This window comes from Chiloscyllium punctatum, chromosome 12 (genome assembly GCF_047496795.1).
Source record: "Chiloscyllium punctatum isolate Juve2018m chromosome 12, sChiPun1.3, whole genome shotgun sequence".
In the NCBI taxonomy this organism is placed as follows: Eukaryota; Metazoa; Chordata; class Chondrichthyes; order Orectolobiformes; family Hemiscylliidae; genus Chiloscyllium; species Chiloscyllium punctatum.
This window is the reverse complement of record NC_092750.1, coordinates 20,546,233-20,570,286: the sequence shown is the minus strand read 5'-3', so window position 1 is coordinate 20,570,286 and position 24,054 is coordinate 20,546,233. Positions and strand designations below refer to the sequence as shown.

The following is a 24,054-nucleotide window of genomic DNA, read 5'->3' as shown; positions in this document are numbered from 1 at the left end:
TAGTCCCATTTGTCAGCATTTGGGTCCATATCCCTCCAAACCCTTCCTATTCATGCACCCATTCAAATGCCTTTTAAATGTTGTAATTGTACCAGTGTCCACTATTTCCTCTGGCAGCTCATTCCATACACGCACCACCCTCTGCATGAAAAAGTTGCCCCTTTGATTCTTTTTAAACCTTTCCCCTCTCATTTTAAAACTAGGCCCCTCATGATTTTATAAACATTTATAAGGTCACCCCTCAGTCTGTGATGCTCCAGAGAAAATGGTCCTAGCCTATTCAACTCTTCCTATAGCTCCAAACGTCCAACCCAAAAAACATCCTTGTGAACCTTTTCTGCACCCTTTCCTATACCATCTTTCCTATACCAGGGAGACCAGAATTCTATACTCAGGTTGATTGACTGTAGGAAGCATCACAATCAAATGATAATTTACCTTTTTGTATAGTTGGCATGGATAAAGATTAGAATCAGGATTTTTAGCTCATTTTATCAAAGGACAATGAAGCTAATTCCATAATTCAATTTGTTCATCTAATTTATATCAGATAACTCTGAACATTTCAGGAGTAAAAGAGTTGAATGTATACATTTTATATATGTTTATATATATTTAAAATTTCAAATCTGCAAAGAAACGGACAGTACTGGAAATGCATAGCAGGTGAGTCAGTATCTGTAAAGAGAAAAAAGGTTTATGATGTTAAAGATGCCCATAGTGTTAGATGCATTAGCCAGAGGGAAATGGGACTGGGTGGGTTACTCTTCGGAGGGTCAGTGTGGACTTGTTGGGCCGAAGGGCCTGCTTCCATACTGTAGGGAATCTAATCTAATCTAATCTAATTTGTGTCCTTCAGTCAAAGTGAAAACTGAAGAGCTAACGGAACTCCTAAAGCTGGTGTTTGGTCCGGGGTGTTGTGGAGTGTCCTCCAAAAGCTAATACTCTTGCTTTTTTCAAATGGTGCTGAGCAATAGCATAAACACGTTTCCGTACCCAAACACATTTTCCTCAGAGTCTTCCCCCATGCTCTCCAGAGGATGTGTTCACTTGATGTCACACTGCACAAGGTTACAACATTTCTGCTTCCAATGATCTTTCCATACACCCTTGCCCATGCAAACTGAGCAAATATAACTCATCTATCTATCTACTCTTATCATTGTCCAGCAACAGGAATACCGTTGGGTTTCTATTCCCTCATGTTGGTATACCCCAATCCTCTGGTTGGTCTCCTTGTATTGTGCAGGTAAGATGGGTTTTAACAAAACACCCATTCTAGTTTCAAGTGAAGTTCTGGCTTCTTAGTTGCTCATCATTTCTCATTGTCTCCTTTATTCTTTCCACCTTTGGTATCCACTTCAAGAACTGGATCTCCACTTTCCACAGGGTAGTTTCATCCTACTGGTTTGGACATTCAAAGATGCTGGAATATAAAGGAGGAGGAAGTTATGGGAAAACGGCCCCACTCTATTCACTCTCCCTACAGCTCAAACCCTCCAATCCAGGCAACATCCTTGTAAACCTATTCTGCACTCTCTCCTATACTACCTTTCCCAGAGCAGGTTGCAGAAACATGGCTTGCATTCCTTCAAGAGTACTGATCTAATCAAAGTATGTGAAGTGAAAAAAATAATTGTTGGTGTAGATTTTTAAACATCTGGTGGAGAAATCTTAAAGGGACATTATTAAGGAATGAAGTCAGGAAATATTACTTCCGTAATGAACATCTGACACTCTCCCTAAAAGGCCAGTGGATGTTGGATTATTTGAAATGCTTAAATTGCGATTGATGGATTTTTCTTTTGTTAGTGACTCTTTAATTCCTTCTGTAGCCTATACATCAGACTGTGAAGGGGACAGCATGGCATTTTTTTAATCATTCACAGGATGTGGGCATCTCAGGCCAGACTATCTTTTATTGCCCAACCCTAATTACACTTAAATAGGTGACATTAAATTACCTCCTCAAACCACTGCAATCAATGGGTTGGGGAAAGGTGATAAATGGTGCACATTACTACCTTAGTCCATTGATGGTGAATGCTAAAGGTGTTGGATGAGGTGCCAGTCAAGATGATTTCCTTGTTCTGAATCATGTCAGGCTTCTTTAATTTTGTTGGAGCTGCACTCACCCAGATTCCATCACATTCCTGACTTGTGCCTCGTAGATGATAGATTGGCTTTGAAGAGTCAGGAGGAGAGTTACTCACTGCAAGATGTCTAATCTCAGGCCTGATCTTATAGCCACAGTATTTATATATAGAATCATAGAGTCACGCAGCATGGAAACAAACCCCTCAGCCCAACCAGTCCATGCCGACCATGTTCCCAAACCAAACTAGCTTCACCTGCCTGCGCTTGGCTGATATCCCACCAAACCTTTCATATTCACGAACTTATCCAAATCGACCACTTTCTCTGGTAGTTTAGTTCACACATGAACCACTCTCTGTGTAAAGAAGTTACCCCTCATGCCCTTTTTAAATCTTTCTCCTCTCACCTTTTAAAAATATGCCCCCTTGTTTTAAATCCCCCACCCTAGGGAAAAGATCCTTGTCATTAATCTTATCTAATCTTTTTGATCACCCCTCAAACTCCTACACTAGTCTTTCCACACTGTTTTTATATCTCAAACCCTTTATGATTACTTGGAAAACCATAGTTTGACTGGAGATAGTCAGCATGGCTTTGTGAGGAGAAGGTCATGTCTCACAAATCTTATTCAATTCTTTGAGGATGTGACAAAACACATTGATGAAGGTAGAGCAGTGAATGTGGTGTACATGGATTTTAGCAAGGCATTTGATAAGGTTCCCCATTGTAGGCTCATTCAGAAAGTGAGGACACATAGGATACAGGGAAATCTGGCTGTCTAGATCCAGAATTAACTGGTCCTTTGAAGACAGAGGATGGTGGTAGATGGAAAGTATTCAGCCTGGAGCTTGGTGACCAGTGGTGTTCCGCAAGGATCTGTCCTGGGACCTCTACTGTTTGTGATCTTTATAAATGACTGGATGAGGAGGTGGAAGGGTGGGTTAGTAAGTTTGCCAATGACACAAAGGTTGGTGGAGTGGTAGATAGTGTGGAAGGCTGTTGTAGGTTGTAACGGGACATTGGCAGGATGCAGATCTGGGCTGAGAAGTGGCAGATGGAATTCAACCTGGAAAAGTGTGAACTGATTCGTTTTGGAATGTCAAATTTGAATGCAGAATACAAGATTAAAGGCAGGATTCTTGCCCATGTGGAGGAACAGAGGGATCCTGGGGTCCACGTCCATAGATCCCTCAAAGTTGTCACCCAATTTGATAGTGTTGTCAAGAAGGTGTATGGTGTGTTAGCTTTCATTAGCAGGGGGATTCAGTTTAAGATCATGAGGTTATGCTGCAGTTCTATAGAGCTCTTGGTCAGACCACAGTTAGAATATTGTGTTCAGTTCTGGTTGCCTCATTATAGGAAGGATGTGGAAGCTTTAGAGAGAGTGCAGAGGAGAGAGGGCATGTCTTATGAAGGAAGCTTGAGAGAGCTAAGGCTTTTCTCACTGAAGTGAAGAAGGATGACAGGCGACTTGATAGAGGTGTACAAGATGATGAGAGGCATAGACAAAGTGTATAGCCAGAGACTTTTTCCCAGGTCAGAAATGAATATTACGAGGGGGCATAATTTTAAGGTAATTGGAGGAAGATTTAGGGAAGATGTCAGAGGTAGGTTCTTTATTCAGAGAGTGGTGGGTGCATGGAATGCACTGCCAGCATTGGTAGTAGAGTCATATACATTAGGGACATTTGAGCGACTCTTGGGTAAGCACATGGAAAATAGTACAATGAAGGGTATGTTGGTTTGTCTGATCTTAGAGTAGGATAAAAGGTCAGCACAACATCAAGAGCTGAAGGGCCTGTACTATACTGTTCTATGTTCTGTGTTCCATTCCTGGCAACATCTTGGTAAATGCTTTCTGAACCAGTTCCATGTCTGATCACCAACAAAATGGTAATCTATTTTTGATCTCACTTTGCCACAGCTGCCTCTCCCAGCTCTAAAAAGTGGCCATTTTGTGCTAGTACCGTTGCAACTTTCACATTTTCTTTTACAGAATTATTGAATTCAATTTGGCAACTTACTGTGGTGGAATTGTAAGTCACAAAATCAGAGTTCCTTGTCCAATATGGAAACCTTTATATATCTAATTGTAAAACCTAAAACCCATCATACACTAATGATATCTTAAAACGTGAGAGGTTGGAATGGGTTTACATCTGCATTATCATTCAGTGCACAATAGATGCACAGTATTCCTATGTATTATAATCTGCATTTAACCATGTAAAGAGAGCTCAGAGAGGAGAAGGAGACTGCAGAACAAGCAAAAACAAACATTTGGTTTATTATATGAACAAAATGTAAAAAAATTAAAAGTATAAATTTGCTATAAAATAACATCAAAAGCAACATACATAATAATTACAAGGGAATTCAAACATTACTGCTATGCTTTGGCTGTACAAAGTGTTCCATACAGATATATCACCAACAATGCCACATTATGCACCATTTCGGCTTATCTAAGCATTTTAAACTTTTCTGAGCTAATTGTCCCTCTTTAATGGAGCCTCACGAACCCAGGCTGTCTGCCTTGTACAGAAGGTAAGTCTGAAAATAAATTATTTTGAATCAACTTGTTATGACACACCTCCATGGGAGTTGAGACATGAACCCAGACTTTCTGGCCCAAAGTTAGCTAACACCACCACTGCACCACAAGAACACGAGTCTTTAATAATACAATGTCTGGGAGCCATGCCTAATGTCTGCCTCTCAGTCTCAATCTTTTGCAGTATGTCAATGAACCATTATTAGTTATTTGTCTAATACCATTCAGGGAGTGTCCTTTAGTCAAAAGTGCTGAGCTCCAAGATAAAGAGAAACAAAGGTAATGCATTATTATCTGTAAGATGTTATGCAATTAGAAGCCACAAGTCTTGATTATATTGGAATATAAGAGATTAAAAAAGTTAAGGTCAACTTGGTCACTTTGGCCAAAATACTGCAATGTGAAGAATTAAACATGGAGAATTTAAAGGGCAGGTCTCTTAATGAAACTAATCTTAATATAAGGAGTTATGCTATCAAGCACAGATTCTGTCTTTAAAATATTTTTCTAATCTATTCTTAATGTGCATCTTAAATAGACCCCAATGGCTTTAGCAAACGCTTGCCAGATTAAATATTAAGGCACTGAAGTACCTTACTGAGACAGAGTATTTAGCCTTAATGACCTCAGTACATCAATTGCAAAGAGGCCCCGAATGCACTGAGAGAAAATGTTCCCAAAGAATGGTTCTCACCAGTCTAATTGAAAGGGCCTTGATTCAAAAGGTGCTAGTTCAAACATCACAATATTTCAATATCACATCATTTCAGTTAAGTTTCAGGACTCACTCAGTCTGCCCATTCAAGAATGCCCTTTCAAGAAGATGATGAAAGGTATTACATCTTCTCTCCTCTTGGATACACAACACTTGCACATCCACCAAATATAAAAGACACATGCATCCTCCCCACCCCTTCACTCAAGTATACATGCCTCTTATATAAACACAGCCATGCACACAAATGCACTGTCCCCATATAACGTACACGCACGCCCCCATGTCACTATGAACTCAAAGGCAAAATGCTGAATGGCTGAAAATTTCTCCACAAATTCTGTCCAACCTATTGAATGTTTCCAGCCTTTTCTCCTTTCTGTATTCTCGAAATTGGCATACGTTCTCTGTGTATTTTACAAATCTCTGCACGTGCATTCACACTCTCCTCGAAACACACACATCACCACCTCTCCCTGAAAAATGTACACACAATGATAATGCTGCAAGTATCCTGAAATTTCTGTTGCCAAAATCGTATGCACTGTCTATTTCAGTTGCTGATATTAGCAACTGCAGGTAGCATTCACTATAGCTGTGGGGAAATAGGTCCTAGCAAGTTTATACTCTGTGCAAACGATGCATTTCTGTCGGTCTGTCCTGGGAAATCTTTGGAAAAGAAGTTGCAACTTCAACCATCAGTTATGTTGTCACTGAGCTCATCAGATATAATACTGTAATCCAAAGGCAAGCGGATGTTAAGCAGCATTTTATAAGGCTGGAGCTGCAAGTGGTGAATATTGCTATTTGGAAATACTGCAAAGAGAAGTTATCATAGCTGAATCTATTGGCACTGCATCACTAGGGAGGAGCACTTGTTGCACATGTGCAGATGCAAACACTGACAGCTTAGTGATGTCCTGCACTGCTATGTTAGTTCCGGAATTCTATAAAACAAAACGAAAATCTAAATATTTAATTTAGCAGAATTTACATGTCATGGTTGGGGTAAACTTACAACACAGATCAAAAACAACTGCTCATAAAAATACAATTATTATACAAATAGTGACAAGCAAAAATACAAGTAAACGTGTTTAAATACATTGTTATTTCAACCTCAATTGAACGTAGATGGTTCAATCTCACTTTGCATTTACATCAGCACATTCCTGGAAAAGTCTAATTTATTTTCTCTCAGTTTTTTTTTCTACTTCTCACTTGATCAAATAAAAAGAGTCAGCCTCACCCTTCCATACCACCTTTGGAAGATTGTGACTCTCACAAACATCATGTTAGTTTAAAACTTTAAAGAAAATCTATCTGAAATCAAGTCATGGATTGCTGCAAATGCTTTGAATCACTGCTGATTTTCTTTTCTTGACACTATGTCCAAGTTCAATTTCAAATGTCTTCAATCTTCTTTGGACGTAACTGCTGAGTTGTGCATTTATTCATCAGCTCCTACAGATATCCTCTGAATCCTTCTGCATCTGTGAATAATTAAGGGAGCCTTGATTTGCAGTCGTTGCCATAGATTTTGTGGCAACAGAACTATGTATATTATGTCGGGTTTTTTTTTCAAAATGCAAGTCCAAATAGTGATTTTGTCCACATTAACACCCAAATAACAAACTTGGAAATGAAGTGAGTGAAACTCAGTCTTTAAACCCAGCAGTTTGCTTATTGTGTGGTAAGGGGTGCAGAGCAGGTCATCAAAATGGTATTTCCTCTGTCGAGGGCTAATATAAGACCAACAGCGTTTGCAACATATGTATCTGGCTGTAGCAGCAAGCCTTCTTCTCTCAAAACGTCGACTCTCCTACTCCTCGGATGCTGCCTGAGCGACTGTGCTTTTTTCCTGCGCCACACATTTCAACTCTGACTCTCCAGCATCTGCAGTCCTCACTTTCTCCTAGTTGCTCAGCAATCCAGAGATACAACCCAGTCTTTCCAAAGTCTTCCTGCCCTTTCGTCCATAGTCCTGTAAATCTCTTTTCACTTTTAAAAGCCACAATTGAATCTGCCCCCATTACAAGTTTTGGCACTGTCCTCCAGGTCCTAACCACTCTCTCTTTTAAAGAAAGTCTTCCCTTGTGTTTCCTTTGATTTGTTTGCCATTTATTCAACATCTGTGTCTTCTGTTTCTCAATCCTTAGACCAACAAGGCACAGTTTCGCCCTATCTACGCCATCCAGACCCCTCATCATTCTGACTATCTGTAGCTAATCTCCTCTCTACTGCGTCTTCTCTAAGGAGAACCATCCCAGCTTCTTTATTCCATTCATATAACTGAAGTCCTTCGTTACTGAAACCACTCTCACCAACCTTGCCTGCACCCTCTGTAAAGCCTTCACAATATTCCTGAAATGTGATGCCTAGAACAGAACACGATACTCCAAATGATGGTGAATTGGTGTTTTATGCAGGGTCACATCAACTCTATTGCTTTGGTAACCTATGCCTATTGTTACAGGGTCCCACATACATTATTAAATAATTCCTCAACCTGTCTTCCCCATTCAATGAATTTTCCACATACACCCCAGTCCCTCTGCTCTGTACCCCCTTTAGAATTATGATTTATGATTAATAATGAAACAAATGGATTCCTAAGTATAAAAGTTCAAATAGAATCAAGTAGAATAGAGTTCAAATTAAATGGAATTCATTACTACAGACTCCAGTTCAGCCCAAACCACGCAATCTATTATAGACCTACTGAGATGATCTGATCATAGCAATAGCAGGTATATATGTACATAATGATTTGCTTCTGTCAGCTTTATGCAAGACATTCTTCTCTGGCAAACTCTCTTTCTTAGTCCCTTCCATTTTGTTCTGATTTGGCCAACAGGTTATGACTTAAAAGACATCTTGTAACATGTGAGGAAGAATAAGCAGTGAAAACTTTGCCATCAAAGAAGTGACGTCAATTGAAAAATACACTTTACTCTTAGCATTTTGAAAAGAAAAGAAACTAGGGGTCTGGCAGTGACAGGAGACTATTTTCATTATGAAGTAATCCCTCATTCCTATCGTGTTCAAAAACAATGATGGATGGGGGAAAGTACAAGGATCGCAGAATTGAGTAAAACACAGTGATTAACATTTCCAACTCGTCCATCTCAAATTGATCTGTGAAAACAGTCCTGGCAGTTTAATTTCAGAAATACAATAGCCACTGTTAGAAACAGGAGAGCTGAATAAACACCATACTGGAAAAGCCCTACAACAGCTGGTGAATCCTTCAAACAATATATTTGATCAACTGAATGGGGCAACTCTGTAGCTGTTTCCAACAAACTCTGATATTTACCACAACAAAAGTCAATTGTGCAGAGGACACTGGTTGCAATGCTGTAAAACAGGCAGGGTTTCTCCCCTTAGCTCTCTCTTGCCTCTTTTTCTTTCTCCCTCTCTCTCTCTCTGCTTTTACTTATCTCCCTTTGCCTACATTTCCTAAATTACAATGGTGATTACCCCTCTGAGCTGCTTGATTAGCTATGAAGGATTTTGGGATATCTTGAGGGCATGAATGGTGCTATATAAATGCAAATCTTTCTCAAGTGAGTGGCCTCATCTGGCACAGGGATGCTGGATTAAACAGCTTTTGTCTGTATTGTGTAATTCTTGAAATCTATTTTATTTCAAAGATGACTTCTTGCTCCAGAACCATTTTCTCTATAGAAAGAGTTGGTGCCTACCTCCATAGTAAGGGTATTCAAAGATTTATGTGACTAATGGTAAAATAGTGTGTTCACATAATACTTTCCTGGATGACTGTTGTGGTGTCCTCAGGAAATCTGACATTTCGATCTCTGAGACAGACCAATAAAGTGCTAAACAATCATATAGCATGTTCCTTCATAATATGAGCACGTGACGATTTTTTTTTCAAATCAATCTTTTGCAACGAAAATGTATCTATTCATTATCCACAACTGCCTCCTTATAACAGGTTAAGCTCTTTTCACGATAGTTGGGCAATTTTAAGATTGTTATTAGTCTCAGACTCAAGTGCTAACCTATAAAAGTTACTTTTGTTTAGTGTTACAATGGACTTCAAGTGACTGCAAATGAATATTGAAATGCAATACGTTGATAGATCACAGAAAACCAATTTGGTCGAATGAACTAAACATTCAGCCTCACAGTCAGAGAGTGAAGAGCTGACCAAGTTTCAGTGAATGAGGACGAAGTATTCTTGCTCCTTTCTCTGCGTGTCTTGTAACTCTCCCTTCAATCAGTGGTAATCATGAGCCTTTGTTCTTATTAAAAACAATGCAAGATGCCTGGAATTCAACCAGATCTGATATTTTCTCCAAATACTATTAAACAAACCAACTTGTGCCCAAGGATTAAAGTTCAATGGTGTCACTAGAAAGACTGACATCATCAATCACTCTTATTTCTATAAAGCTCTTGTGCACTTCAAGGTTGGGGTCTTCTGTCACCAATTTCACTTCAGAACTGTCTAAATTCTTGCTTGGCGGGAGGAGGCTCTCACTAGCTGGGTCAGCAGAGGGGACACTCTCGCCAGAGGAATGGTTACGTGTCCATGAGTACCAATGGATTCCAAAGGATGTTTTAGAAGCACTGTCCAAGGAACTGCTCGATGCTGACCGGTGCAACCTGCTGGATGCTTGCGTGTGCTCAAGATCCTGGCTGGTCTGCTGGGATGTATCCGTTTGGACATTGTTCAGTGAGCTGCACTTGGCTAGGCTGTACAAATAGTCTGGGTCACTGTTGCGACGCTTGAACTCTGATGGCCCCAGTGTGACATTACCCTGGTCAAGTGCTTTGCGTATTGTCAAAGAGGAGGAAGAGTTTTCCATGGATTTGTCGCTGGGATACTGAAGACTGGAAGAGTGAAACAAACTGTCTCTGAGGATGTGCTCCCTGAAAAGAGCTTCGTCAATGCTTCGGCTAAGATTGATGGGTGAAGGTGGACGTAAGTCAAAGACATTGAGGGATAACACTGACTCCTTCTCAATGCAAATGCTGGTGAATGAGCGACCCATCATTAAGTTGTGAGATTTGGGTCCCAGGACTGGTATTTTGGGCCTGTGATCCAGAGAGATCATGGAGCCATCTTTGTTGCAGTAACTTTTGTTTGGCTTCGGTTCATTAGTTTCATTCAATGCTTTAAGGGGCATACTCTCTGATTGATTTCGTATAAGGTTCTTGCAGATGTCATTGTTGGTTATCCTGTCTTGGGTTCCAGATGACCAATCATAGCAGTTGTTAGGGTATTCCGGCACTTCCCTCTTCCTGTAGCGATCGAAGTATTGAACAATCTTGCTCCAACAAATGTGATCAGGCCGGCCTTGGTGCTGACAGAATGCATAGGAGGTCACGAAACACATGGCAAAGGATATTACAATCTCAAAACATCGATACCAGAACTGGAGGAACCACCAAGACCAATAGAAATGACCCTTCTCTCCCAATATTCCATACATCCATAAAATAGCATAGACTTGCAGTGCACAGCAAAGTAATCCAAAGACACCTCCAATTGCCATCACTCTGGTGAAGATCAAAAGCTGCTTCCGTGCCCTCTCTGGATTCTGGAGATCAATTGATTCCTCATTGTGGATTGTAGATTGCTGGATTTGCCCAACAGTGGCTTCCGATTCAATCTTGAGTTTGCGACAGATGAGAAAAAATGCAAAGATGAGAAATGATCCCCATGAAACTGAGAAGATATGGAGGATTATATTCACAGCAGGATTCAGCAGCAAGTATAAGAGATCGCCACTTAACAGAACGACAAAATGGATAACTGCAATCACTGCCAAGAAGGCTGGGCTCTGTATGTTTGAGGAGAGCATTTGAAGTTTCCCCATCTTCAGCAACATCAGGGTAAGAATGCCAAAGGTGGTGATGAGAAGGGGAAGTGTAATGTTATACAACACCAAACTACCTACCGGAGGAAGCTTGGACTTGCTGCCATAGGGATCAAGGAACAGATAAATAGCTCTTAAAAGACCCAATGCAAAGAGTTGGGCATTGGCTGCCATGAGATAGCTCAGATCTGGAATGTATAAAATAGGAGAGCCAATTAAATTAATAAGAGACATCAGCATGAGGATAACAAAGAGTATTCCAGCCCCATAAACATGCATTTCCCAAGCAAAGCCCAACGTCTGTTTCAGATCATTCCACTGGGCTGAAGTTTTATTGGCGATGCACTCCCTATCCCATGTGGAACACAGTCGGGAATAAGATTTATATTCATCTGAACTATTGTTAACGGTTGGCTTTGAGTTTGATGCGTGATCTGGTTTCTGGGCATTGACCGGCCTGATATTTTTCCGTTCTGATCCATGTTGTGAGTCCTGTCCTTTGGATGAAGTGTTGACACCAGTTGAAGTATTGACTGCTATCATCGTGGTTGGACTTTGTCTGTTGTTCCCTGTAAAAGATGAGCAAGTGAACATTAATCATATTTTGTGGAGGCATGGCCTGATGCAAGAATAAATCAACTTTCTCAACTAATTGTTCCTTGGCACATGTTACACATGGTACACTAGTCTGTTCACTGCTCTTCTTAGTACATACATAGGTACATTCAAGATAATTTAAAATCAAGTCTACATAAGTCATTTTTGACAATATTATTTTCAACTAGCAATTTAGAATCTGGATGATGTTCACAATTATTCCCTCTTCTTGCTTAAATCTACTATGGTATAGCTCATTCTACATTATTCTGTGCCTCATCTATGTTCACCTGTTGTGGTATAGCTTATTCTACATTATTCTGAGCCCCTCACATTGATCCTCAGTGATTTGGTAAGTCAGCTAAACAAAATGTTCAGCACCAGAAACAGAAATTGCTGGAGAAATTCAGCAGATCTGGAAGCATCTGTGGGAGAGAAAGCAGAATTAACATTTCCGGTCCAGTTCTGAAGAAGCACCACTGGACTCGAAACATGAATCTGCCAGACCAGCTGAGTTTCTCTAGCAATTCCTGTTTTTATTTCAGATCTGCAGCATCTGTAGTTTTTTTTTGTATTGTTTGATTAAAGTGTTCAAAGTGCAGATTGTACGCTGCAGTACCATCTGGCTTACAGTGTTCTTCTGGCTGGGTAACCATAGTTTCCACATTAATAACTGAATATCCTGAAAACAATGCAAACGACCTACAGTTTTCCGTCCACACTTGGAATTATTTAACCCTTTAGTGAAATAAATGGACTGAAAGCTACCACACTCCACACCATGAACTTACAAGTGTTGCAATTTACAGCAGAGTCTCTTCACTTATTATGTAAACATGGAAAATTATGCTGTTATCTATTAAAAGGTTGTGCTCTGGCAACTGTGAGGGTCTTGCTTCCACTATCAATAGCTCAGAGTTGTCTAAAGGATTGATCGAGTCAGAATAGCGCGTGGCAGAAGGGAACAGAAACCTAGGCATGTCTCGCTGTACTGTCTAAGTGTCACATATTTAAAGGCTAGGGTTGAGGAGCTTGTCATTAAACACAGCTCCCTACATTGTCCAGCTTTGCACAAAGAAATCCTGCAGACTATGTTCTGTATGCTGTGATCAATGTTGATTATATTACAAAATTAGTAAACATTCCTCGTTTCTAATGCAGGAGACTCGCACCTTCACTCTAAATAGAAATTCTCTCAGCTGCTTATTGACAAATTGGAGTCACATTGGTGAAAGTCAGGTTATTGCAATGAGAGAATTGACTGTGAAATTTGACATCCATCACACTGCCATCTCATAAAAGTTGATTTCCAAATAATGAGGGGTTACCTGACCCAGCAAAGCTTCCAACTAATCATCCCAAGAACATTTCTCATTCCGACACAATTGATGGAAATGTGGGTTACAGCAGCCCAGAATGTACATGTACAGTGGTGCCAAGGTTTGGGATGCAATTCTATGGGCTCAAACAATAGTCGACGGGAGCTGTAGTAACACATGCTTGCAAAGGCAAAGGATGGGATATAGAGTACAGATTCCCCCTGACTTTTCCAATGGCTCAGCTATAGCTTAGAAAATAATCTATCCACATTTCTCACATTTAGTTCTTATGTTCTCGCAAAACATTAGTTGAGAAAATCGAGAGGTGATCTCATTAAACCATATAGGACTCTTAAGGGGCTTCACAGGGTAAATACTGAGAGGATAGTGCCCCTCCAGGGAAAATCTGGGACCAGAGGCTATAGGTTATAAGTTTGTTCGTTGAGCTGGTAGGTTTGTTCTCAGACATTTTGTGACCATTTCCTAGGTAACATTATCAATGAGCCTCTGTTAAAGCACTGGTGTTCTGTCCCACTTTTTATTTATCTGTCTTGGTCTGTTAAGGTGGGTGATATCATTTCCAGTTCTTTTTCTCAGTGGGTGGTAAATGGGCTCCAAATTTATTGATGGAGTTCCAGTTTGAATGCTGGGCCTCTGGGAGTTCCTGTGTGTGTCTCTGTATAGCCTGTCCTCGGATGGATGTGTCGTCCCAGTTGAAGTGGTGTCCTTCTTCGTCTGTGTAAGGACACTAGTGAAAGTTGATCATGTCTTATAAATCTATACAGTGTATTCAAGAACAATTGGGTACTCGATAAGCACAGTCTGCCGATTCTTAAACAACAAACCCAAACAAGTAGACACAACGTGCCCAGAAACTCTAGGCACACTACTATATATCAAAGACATCTTGGAGATGACAACCAGACTACACCGACCCCTTGACATCAATGGTAGCTCACAAACCTACCAACACACTGAACAGCTACTGATGAACCTAAAGGACCCTGTACCAACAGCCAGCAAAACAAATGTCATATAAAAATACCCTGCAAGGACTGCAACAAAACTATATCGGACAGATAAGCAGGAAACTAGCCACAGGATACACGAGCACCAACTAGCCACCAAGAGACATGACCAACTGTCAATAGTATCCATACACACAGACGAAGAAGGACACAACTTTGACTGGGACAGCACATCCATCCTAGGACAGGCTAAACAAAGACATACACGGGAATTCCTACAGGCCTGGCATTCAAACCGGAACTCCATCAATAAACACATTGATTTGGACCCCATTTACCAACGTCTCAGAAAAAGAACCGGAAATGATATCACCCACCGTCACAGACCAAGACACATAATAGAAAATGAGACAGAACACAAGAGGCTCACTGATGATGTTACTTACAATGGTGATGAAAGGTTTGAGAACAAACCTACCAGCTCAATGAGCAAACTTACAACCTGAACCTCAACCTGAGCTACAAATCCTCTCAAAAATCGCAAACCAGACGGTATACTTTCGGAATTAAAGGGCACAAATTTAAGACTGATATGAGGAGGAATTTGTTCTCACAGAGGTTTTGAACTCCTTGCCACAGGGAGCTGTGGGGGCAGAGCCCTGTGTATATTTAAGGCTGAGAGAGAGGTAGGTTCCTGACCAGTAAAGTTATCATGTGTTAATAGGGAAATTGCAGGAAAGTGATCATGAAGAATGTCAGAGCAGCCACAATTCTATTGGAGCAGGTTCAAAGGGCTCAATGGCCTTCTCCCACTCCAATTTCTTATGGTCCCAGGGTCTTAAACAATTAGAATGGACCTGGGAGGTTAGATATTAAACAACTCTTGGACAGAAACCGCAGAGTTTGAACTATCACTCTGCATATCATTCTCATTTGCTTATTTCAAGCAGTAAGAGCAAAACAATTTCACACACGCACAGACACCGACATGCACCCACTCACATTCAGAGATGACAACCAGACTGGTCCAACCCGTTGACATCATGGTAGCTCACAAACCTACCAACAGCTACAATGAAACAGCTACTGATGAACCTAAAGGACCCTGTACCAACAGCCAGCAAAACCAATGTCATATAAAAATACACACACATACATACACACAGACACAGAGACACACACACACGTAAATAAACACACACAAGTTTGGTTGTCAGCTTTTTTGCCCTGATTTTCCCGAATTCTCATGATTCCATGATTGGTGCCCTTCTGCCACCGCATTCAGGTGGCCATTCCTTACATGAAAGCTGGCACAGTGAGCACCAGCTGCTTATTCAACCATGGGAAATGCCTTAGTTAAACCTGGCACAATCCTGATCCGGTGTCCATACCCTTCTCTTTTCCCTGGCATGGGAACTCTGTGGCAATAGGAACTAATCCTTCCTTTGCTTCCCCAGCTGGAACTCAACCAGGATGATTCTAATGCCTGTGGCTCATTGTCCCGCCACAGGGTACCCTTTATATCATGAGTTAGATCTGGCTCTTTCTTTGCACTGAGTCATAGCAGTTCACAGCACAGGAAAGGGCCCTTCAGCCCACTGAGTCTGCGCTGGCCAAAGACAACCACTAAACTATTCTAATCCCATTTTCCAGCACTTGGCCCATAGCTTTGACACCAAGAATGCAAATCTAAATACATCTTTAATGTTATGAGCGTTTCTGCCTACTACCCCTACAGGCAGTGACCTCCAGATTCCCACCATTCTCTGGGTGAAAAAAAAGATTCCTCACATCCTCTCTAATCTTCACGCACATTAACTTGAATCTATGTCCCCTTGTCATTGATCCCTCCTTCAAGGGGAAAGGTTTCTTCCTATCTACTCTGCGTAAACCCCTCAAAAATTATTAATCTCAAAAATGTACCCAACTCAGCCTCCTCTGTTCCAAAGAAAACAACCCAGTCTGTCCAAACTCTCTTCATAACTAAACTCTCCAGTCCAGGCAACATCCTGGTAAATCTCCTCTGCACTCTCTCTAGTGCAACCACTACCTTCCTATAATGTGGATTCTAGAACTGCATATAATTCTCTAGCTGTGGCCTAACCAACATTTTACACAGTTCCAAAATAACCTCCCTGCTGTTGAAATCCAAGCCTTGGCTAATAAAGGCAAATATCCCGTATGCCCTCTTAACCTGTTTATCTACTGCCCTGCTACCTCAAAGGATCAGTGGACATCCACACCAATCCCCCACTGATCCTTGATGCTTCCCAGGGTCCTATCAATCAGCTTGTATTCCCAGGCCTTGTTTAACCTGCCCATCAGTGGGATCTGACTGGCCTGTAATGTAAGGCTGTATTCTTCATTATTTACCACTCCACCACTTCCAATGGGAAAAAAACTGAGATCACCAGTGAAGAAATCAATTTAGACCATAAGACTATAAGACATAGGAGTGGAAGTAAGGCCATTCGGCCCATCGAGTCCACTCCGCCATTCAATCAAAGCTGATGAGCATTCCAACTCCACTTACCCGCATTCTCCGCGTAGCCCTTAATTCCTTGTGACATCAAGAATCTATCAATCTCTGCCTTGAAGACATTTAGCGTCCCAGCCTCCACTGCACTCTGCGGCAATGAATTCCACAGGCCCACCACTCTCTGGCTGAAGAAATGTGTCCGAATTTCTGTTCTGAATTTAACCCCTCTAATTCTAAGGTGTGTCCACGGGTCCTAGTCTCCTCGCCTAACGGAAACAATTTCCTAGTGTCCACCTTTTCCAAGCCATGTATTATCTTGTAAGTTTCTATTAGATCTCCCCTTAACCTTCTAAACTCCATTGAATACAATCCCAGGAATCTCAGCCGTTCCTCGTATGTTAGACCTACCATTCCAGGGATCATCCGTGTGAATCTCCGCTGGACACGCTCCAGTGTCAGTGTGTCCCTCCTGAGGTGTGGGGCCCAAAAATGGACACAGTACTCCAAATGGGGCCTAACCAGAGCTTTATAAAGTCTCAGTAGCACAATGGTGCTTTTATATTCCAACCCTCTTGAGATAAGTGACAACATTGCATTCTCTTTCTTAATCACGGACTCAACCTGCATGTTTACCTTTACAGAATGCTCGACTAGCACTCCCAGATCCCTTTGTACTTTGACTTTATGAATTTTCTCACCGTTTAGAAAGTAGTCCATGCTTGTATTCTTTTTTCCAAAGTACAAGACCTCATATTTGCTCACATTGAATTCCATCAGCCATTTCCTGGACCACTCTCCCAAACTGTCTAGGTCCTTCTGCAGCCTCCCCACTTCCTCAGTATTACCTGCCTGTCCACCTAATTTTGTATCATTGGTAAACTTCGCTAGAATGCCCCCAGTCCCTTCATCCAGATCATTAATATATAACATGAACAGCTGCGGACCCAACACTGAACCCTGTGGGACACCGCTTGTCACCGGCTGCCATTCCGAAAAAGAACCTTTTATCCCAACTCCCTGCCTTCTGTCAGATAGCCAATCCTCAATCCATACCAGTAGCTCACCTCGAACACCATGGGCCCTCACCTTACTCAGCAGCCTCCCGTGTGGCACCTTATCAAAGGCCTTTTGGAAGTCTAGATAGACCACATGCACTGGGTTTCCCTGGTCTAACCTACTTGTCACCTCTTCAAAGAATTCCAACAGGTTTGTCAGGCACGACCTCCCCTTACTAAATCCATGTTGACTTGTTCTAATCCGACCCTGCTCTTCCAAGAATTTAGAAACCTCATCCTTAATGATGGATTCTAGAATTTTATCAACAACCAAGGTTAGGCTAATTGGCCTATAATTTTCCATCTTTTGTTTTGATCCTTTCTTGAAAAAGGGGTTACAACAGCAGTCTTCCAATCATCTGGGACTTTCCCTGACTCCAGTGACTTTTGAAAGATCTCAACCAACGCCTCCACTATTTCCTCAGCCACCTCCCTCAGAACTCTAGGATGTAGCCCATCGGGGCCAGGAGATTTATCAATTTTAAGACCTTTTAGCTTTTCTAGCACTTTCTCTTTTGTAATGGCAACCATACTCAACTCAGCCCCCTGACTCCCTTTAATTGTGGGGATATTACTCATGTCTTCCACTGTGAAGACTGACGCAAAGTACTTATTAAGTTCTCCTACTATTTCCTTATCTCCCATCACTAGGCTTCCAGCATCAGTTTGAAGTTGCCCAATGTCCTGAAGAAGGGCTCATGCCCGAAATGTCGATTCTCTTGCTCCTTGGATGCTGCCTGACCTGCTGCGCTTTTCCAGCAACACATTTTCAGCTCTGATTTCCAGCATCTGCAGTCCTCACTTTCCCTTCAATGTCTACTTTTGCCTGTCATTTGTTTCTTATGTATTGAAAGAAACTTTTACTATCATTTCTAATATTACTGGCTCGCCTACTTCATATTTGATCCTCGCCTTCCTTATTTCTCTCTTTGTTATCCTCTGTTTGTTTTTGTAGCCTTCCCAATCTTCTGATTTCCCAGTGCTCTTGGCCACTTTATAGGATCTCTCTTTCTCTTTAATACATTTCCTGACTTCCTTTGTCAGCCATGGCTGTCTAATCCCTCCCTGGATAATCTTTCTCTTCTTGGGGATGAACCTCAGTACAGTGTCCTCAATTATACCCACAACCTCCTGCCATTTTTGCTCTACTGTCTTCCCTGCTAGGCTCTGCTTCCAGTCTATTTTCAAAAGTTCCTCTCTCATGCCCTCATAATTACCTTTATTTAACTGTAAAGGTTAAATTTCTCCAGGTTGTACATGTATCATAAATATTCAATGGCCAATGTAACAGGAAAACTTAACTCTGACAAAGTCCTTCACATCTCAGTATTCGGAATATTTTTCAAGTTGTTGTTCGCTCATTATTGATTTTGGAACATTAGAAGGAATTGTGAAATTATGCTGCATCCCTCAAAATTAAAACAACATCACAGCATTTCCCTTTCTTTAACTTGGCCTGAAGGATTAGACCTTCTGAATTTTCTTTTTCTCTCTGTACCCTCTGAGTTTTGAAGCATCGGTGGAATTGAAAGCAGCTGCTTGAGATGGCACTGCTATTTATTTTTCAAGGCACGAATCTTTGAAACTAGTCGTATAGAAATAAACACGATCCAAGTGCGCTCGGATAGAAACAGCATTAAATGGTTGTGGTCTCCTCACACACATCTGCCTTTTTGACAGGGACAGTGATTGTGCCTGAAACAGTGAATAATGATACACTCAAACCCGAAGTGTGTTTCTGAACATGTCAGATGCTCACCAGGATGAGGACGGCCAACAATTGGGTTTCTGTTTTGACTTGCCAATGTTCAGTTATCAAATATTCATGACTCAACTCTGTTTTGGTTACACACCTCATGGGGAAACAGTGGGTCATGGGATCCTGTTGGTTTCTCGGAATTGTGTGACTGCTCCTCAACTTTTCCAACTAAAAACCTTAGAAAAAAATCTGAGATCAGACCACAGCAGCTAGTTAGCCAGGATAAAATTTCACCGCAATTTTGCAATTCCCGGTGTGAGAGGTGAGGTCCTGGAGACTGTCAGCAGCACCTCAATGAACTTAGTGTTTTAAAGCATGGAAAGAGGCCCTTCAGCCCATTGTGTCCATGTCAATTATCAAGCATCTATCAGAACGGTGGACCAGGAGAAGGTCTTCGGCAGGATAGCCCAACCCTACATGAGGGATCTGCTCTCCCAAATGGGCTTTTGGGAGGGAATCCACAATTGAATCCGACTCTTCTACACCAACACCATAAGTGCAGTCTCAATCAATGGGTGGGAATCAGAAAGTTTCCCGATCAGACCGGGGTCAAGCAGGGCTGCCCACTCTCTCCTGTCTTGTTTGTGTGTTGTATGGAGCCTGAGAGGGCTGACTGCCAGGCAGTGGAGGCCTGCAATTCAAAGCATCCCTGTACCTGGATAATGTTGTCATTTTCTGTGTGGATCCACTGCCAGTGCGTAGACTCATGAGCCTCTGCGATCAGTTCAGGCTGACCTCGGGAGCCAAGTTAAGTCGAGGCAGGAGGAAGGCCTTGTTCTTTGGGAGCTTAAAAATGTATTGCTGGAAAAGCGCAGCAGGTCAGGCAGCATCAAAGGAGCAGGAGAATCGACGTTTCGGGGCATGAGCCTTTCTTCAGCTGCGCTTTTCCAGCAACACATTTTTAGGCTCTGATCTCCAGCATCTGCAGTCTAGATTAGATTAGATTAGATTACTTACAGTGTGGAAACAGGCCCTTCAGCCCAACAAGTCCACACCACCCCGCCGAAGCGCAGCCCACCCATACCCCTACATTTACCCCTGCCCCTAACACTGCGGGCAATTTAGCATGACCAATTCACCTAACCTGCACATCTTTGGACTGTGGGAGGAAACCAGAGCACCCGGAGGAAACCCACGCAGACACGGGGAGAACGTGCAAACTCCACACAGTCAGTCGCCTGAGGCGGGAATTGAAACCGCGTCTCTGGCACTGTGAGGCAGCAGTGCTAACCACTGTGCCACCGTGCCGCCCGTCCTCACTTTCTCCTTGTGCTTTGGGAATTGGGCAGACCAATCCTTTATCCCCTTCACCATCAGGACAGTCTACCTAAGTTGCTGGGAATATGGTTCGGAGGAGCCAGGGAGAGAATTACAACCTTTGGGAGAAGGCCCTTGACAAGGTATCACAGACCCACAATTGGGCAGTTAGGAGCACCACTCCTTCAACATTGCAGTTAAAAACCTGGCCATCAGATGTGAGGAACTCTCTTTGTTATATGTGGAAAAATTTGCAAAGAGATGCATCTTTGACCACAAGTCCCTCCTCAGGAAGTAGAATCCTTGAGAACCTGCAGGGAGAGGAGAGGATTGATTCTGTTGTGTGGTTCCTTGAGAAGGTTGTCAAAGTCATTTTACAGAATGCCTCATCGCCAGAGCTTTCCAACAAACATCAGGCTGGTGTGAGAAGGGCACTAGCTGTCAGATCCCACATGTACACCCAGGTTCTCTGTGCCACCACTTGGTGCCCTCAAAGTGGCTATGGAGGTGGGGGAAGAGAATCTCATACATCTCCTTCTGGAACGTGCCTGTGCAAAGGAAGTCTGGAGAGCGATGCAGTGGTCTTTGTTGAGGTTTGCCCTGAGCAGCTCTGCGATGCAGGACTCTGTGCTATATGGCCTGTTCCCCGGGACACACACCGAGACGAGCATCGACTGCACCTGGAAGACCATCAACTCGGTGAAAGACGCTCTTGATTTACCCAAACTTCATTGGAATTCCAGTGTAACCAGTTGACCTCGATCAAGCGTTGCAGACTGGCACACTCCAAGGTCCAGGGCTAAGGGCTGAGGGATATACTAAAGCTTGGGGCAGCTGCTGCCAAGGCTCAGTGGGGAAAGACCACCATTTAAGGTCTTTCTGACAAAATACAATGAGGGTCCATTATATTTTGAGATACCCTTGTTGCCTTAATGGAAACGCCTTTTGTTGCAACTCTAATGAGGAATGTCAAAATTCCACCATATTTCTGCAAAGTATGGATTGAATTGTTTTGGATTTACTCACAGATAATTTATGAATAAAGTATATTTCTGCAAATAAAAACATCCTATTTTCCAGCATTTGCCCCTAGTGTTGTATGCTACAGTGTTTCAATTGATCATCCAAATTATTCTTAAATGTCTTGAGAGTTCCTGCATCTACTACCTTTTCAGGCAGTGAATTCCAGATACCTACCATCCCTGGGTGAAAAAATTCTTCCTCAAACCCCTTTAAACCTCCTGCTCCTGTCCTTAAAACTGTGTTCCCTACAAATATGCAGCATCTCTCAATATTAAAATAACATCACAGCACTTTCCTTTCTGGTCTGAATGATTGGTCAGAGTTTTGAAACATTGAAGAAATTGGAAGTAGCTGTTTGAGGTGGCACTGCTAGTTATTTCTTAACTGCACACATATGCATCTTTGAAACTGGTTGGACAAAAATAAACAAAATTAAGTCAACTTGGATAGAATCAACATTCAACGTTTCTGTTCCTCCCACACACATCTTTCTCGGTATTCTCAGAGTTCCCACATCAGGGAAGTGAGAAGGGCATGGACACTGGACAAGGATTGTACCAGGTTTAACGAATGCGTTTCCTATGGTTGAATAGGGTTGGGGCTCACTATGCCAGCTCTCTGAGGAATGGCCACCTAAGTAAGGTGCATAATTTCATAATATCCCTGGTTACTGATGCCTCGACTGAGAGGGAATGTTTCTTCCTTTCTATTCAAACAGCGCCTCTCATAATTTTGCAAACTTCATGTCCCCCTTCGCCTTATCTGCACTAAGGAAAACAACCCCAGCTTATCCAGCCTCTCCTCATAGCTGAATCACATCCTGGTGAACCTGCTCTGCACCCTCTCTCGTAAAATCACATCCTTTCTATAATGGGGTGATCAGAATTGCACACAGTATTCCAACTGTGGCCTAACAGTTCATACAGCTCCATCATAATCTCCTTGCTCTATATTCAACACATTTCTAATAAAGGCAAGTATATCATAGATGTTCTTCCCCACTCTTTCCACATGTCCTGTTACCTTCAAGGATCTATGACATGCACACCAAGGTCCCTCCTATTCTCTGTACTGCCTAAAGTCCCACCATTCAAAGTGTACTCCTTTGTCTTGTTTGTCATTGTCTTGTTCAGCCCATCTGGCTGGCCTATCTTTAAACAGTTCTGAAGAAAGAACCAAAATGTTAATTCTGCTTTCTCTCCACAGATGCTGCCAGACCTGCTGAGTTTTTTCAGAAATTTCTGATTTTGGTTTGGCCTGTCTATGTCGTCCTGCAGTCTAAAATTTCCTCCTCACGATTTGCCATGCCACCAACATTTATGTCAGATGCAAATTTACTGATCAAACCTCTTACATTCATGTGTAGATCATTAAAGTACACTGCAAAGAGCAAAGGAGCCAGCACTGAACCCTGCGATATGCCACTGAAGACAGGCTTCCAGTCACAAAAATACTCTTCAACCATCACTTTGTTTTCTGCCACAAAGCCAATCTTAACCAATTTACTAAACTGCCCTGGATCCGATGGACTCATAGGCAGTTACCAGCGGTTAAATGAGCAGGAGAGAGGTCAGATTGGTGACAGAACTGTTCGGGACTCTGGAGTGGTGGCACCAAGAGCAAAGAAGTCCAAGAAACAGACAGACCAGTGACAGAGCTGCTTCAACAAAACCACAGCTTGGCATCACAGGGGAGCTGGGCATTTTTCTCTTCTCTCTTGCAACTGGATATTGATTTAAGCGAAGACTGCAAATACAACTTAAAAACCTTTACACAGATTATTAGTATTTTACAACTTCAAAATTAAATTTCTTTTCGTGGTAAAGTTAAGCGGTTCAGATTGCTTGTCTGACATAAATAAGTTTATGATGTCTCTCATTAGGAATAAGGATAAAATAAAAACACGGGCGGCACGGTGGCACAGTGGTTAGCACTGCTGCCTCATAGCGCCAGAGACCTGGGTTCAATTCCCGCCTCAGGCGACTCTCTGTGTGGAGTTTGCACATTCTCCCCGTGTCTGCGTGGGTTTCCTCCGGGTGCTCCGGTTTCCTCCCACAGTCCAAAGATGTGCAGGTCAGGTGAATTGGCCATGCTAAATTGCCCGTAGTGTTAGGTAAGGAGTAGATGTAGATGTAGATGTAGGGGTATGGGTGGGTTACGCTTCGGCGGGGCGGTGTGGACTTGTTGGGCCGAAGGGCCTTGGAGTACAACAGGACCTTGATCAGATGGGCTAATGGCTGAGGTGTGGCAGATGGAGTTTCATTTAGATAAAAGTGAGGTGTTTCATTTTGGAAAGGTTAATCAGGGGCAGGACTTATACACTTAATGGTAAGGTCCTGGGAGGTGTTGCTGAACAAAAAGACCTTGAAGTGCTAGCTC

At 42.2% G+C, this 24,054-nt stretch overlaps 1 protein-coding gene across 2 annotated transcripts in view; it reads right to left on the bottom strand.

The window, feature by feature from the left end:
• Positions 1-4,358: 4,358 nt before the first annotated feature.
• LOC140483663 (uncharacterized) overlaps positions 4,359-24,054 on the bottom strand; it is a 103,918-nt gene continuing 84,222 nt past the window's right edge. For both annotated transcript variants that reach the window (XM_072582019.1, XM_072582018.1), the window contains exon 4: positions 4,359-11,787. In XM_072582019.1, coding sequence (XP_072438120.1) covers positions 9,728-11,787 — 2,060 coding nt within the window. In that variant the 3' untranslated portion in view covers positions 4,359-9,727. The remainder of the gene's footprint in view (positions 11,788-24,054) is intronic.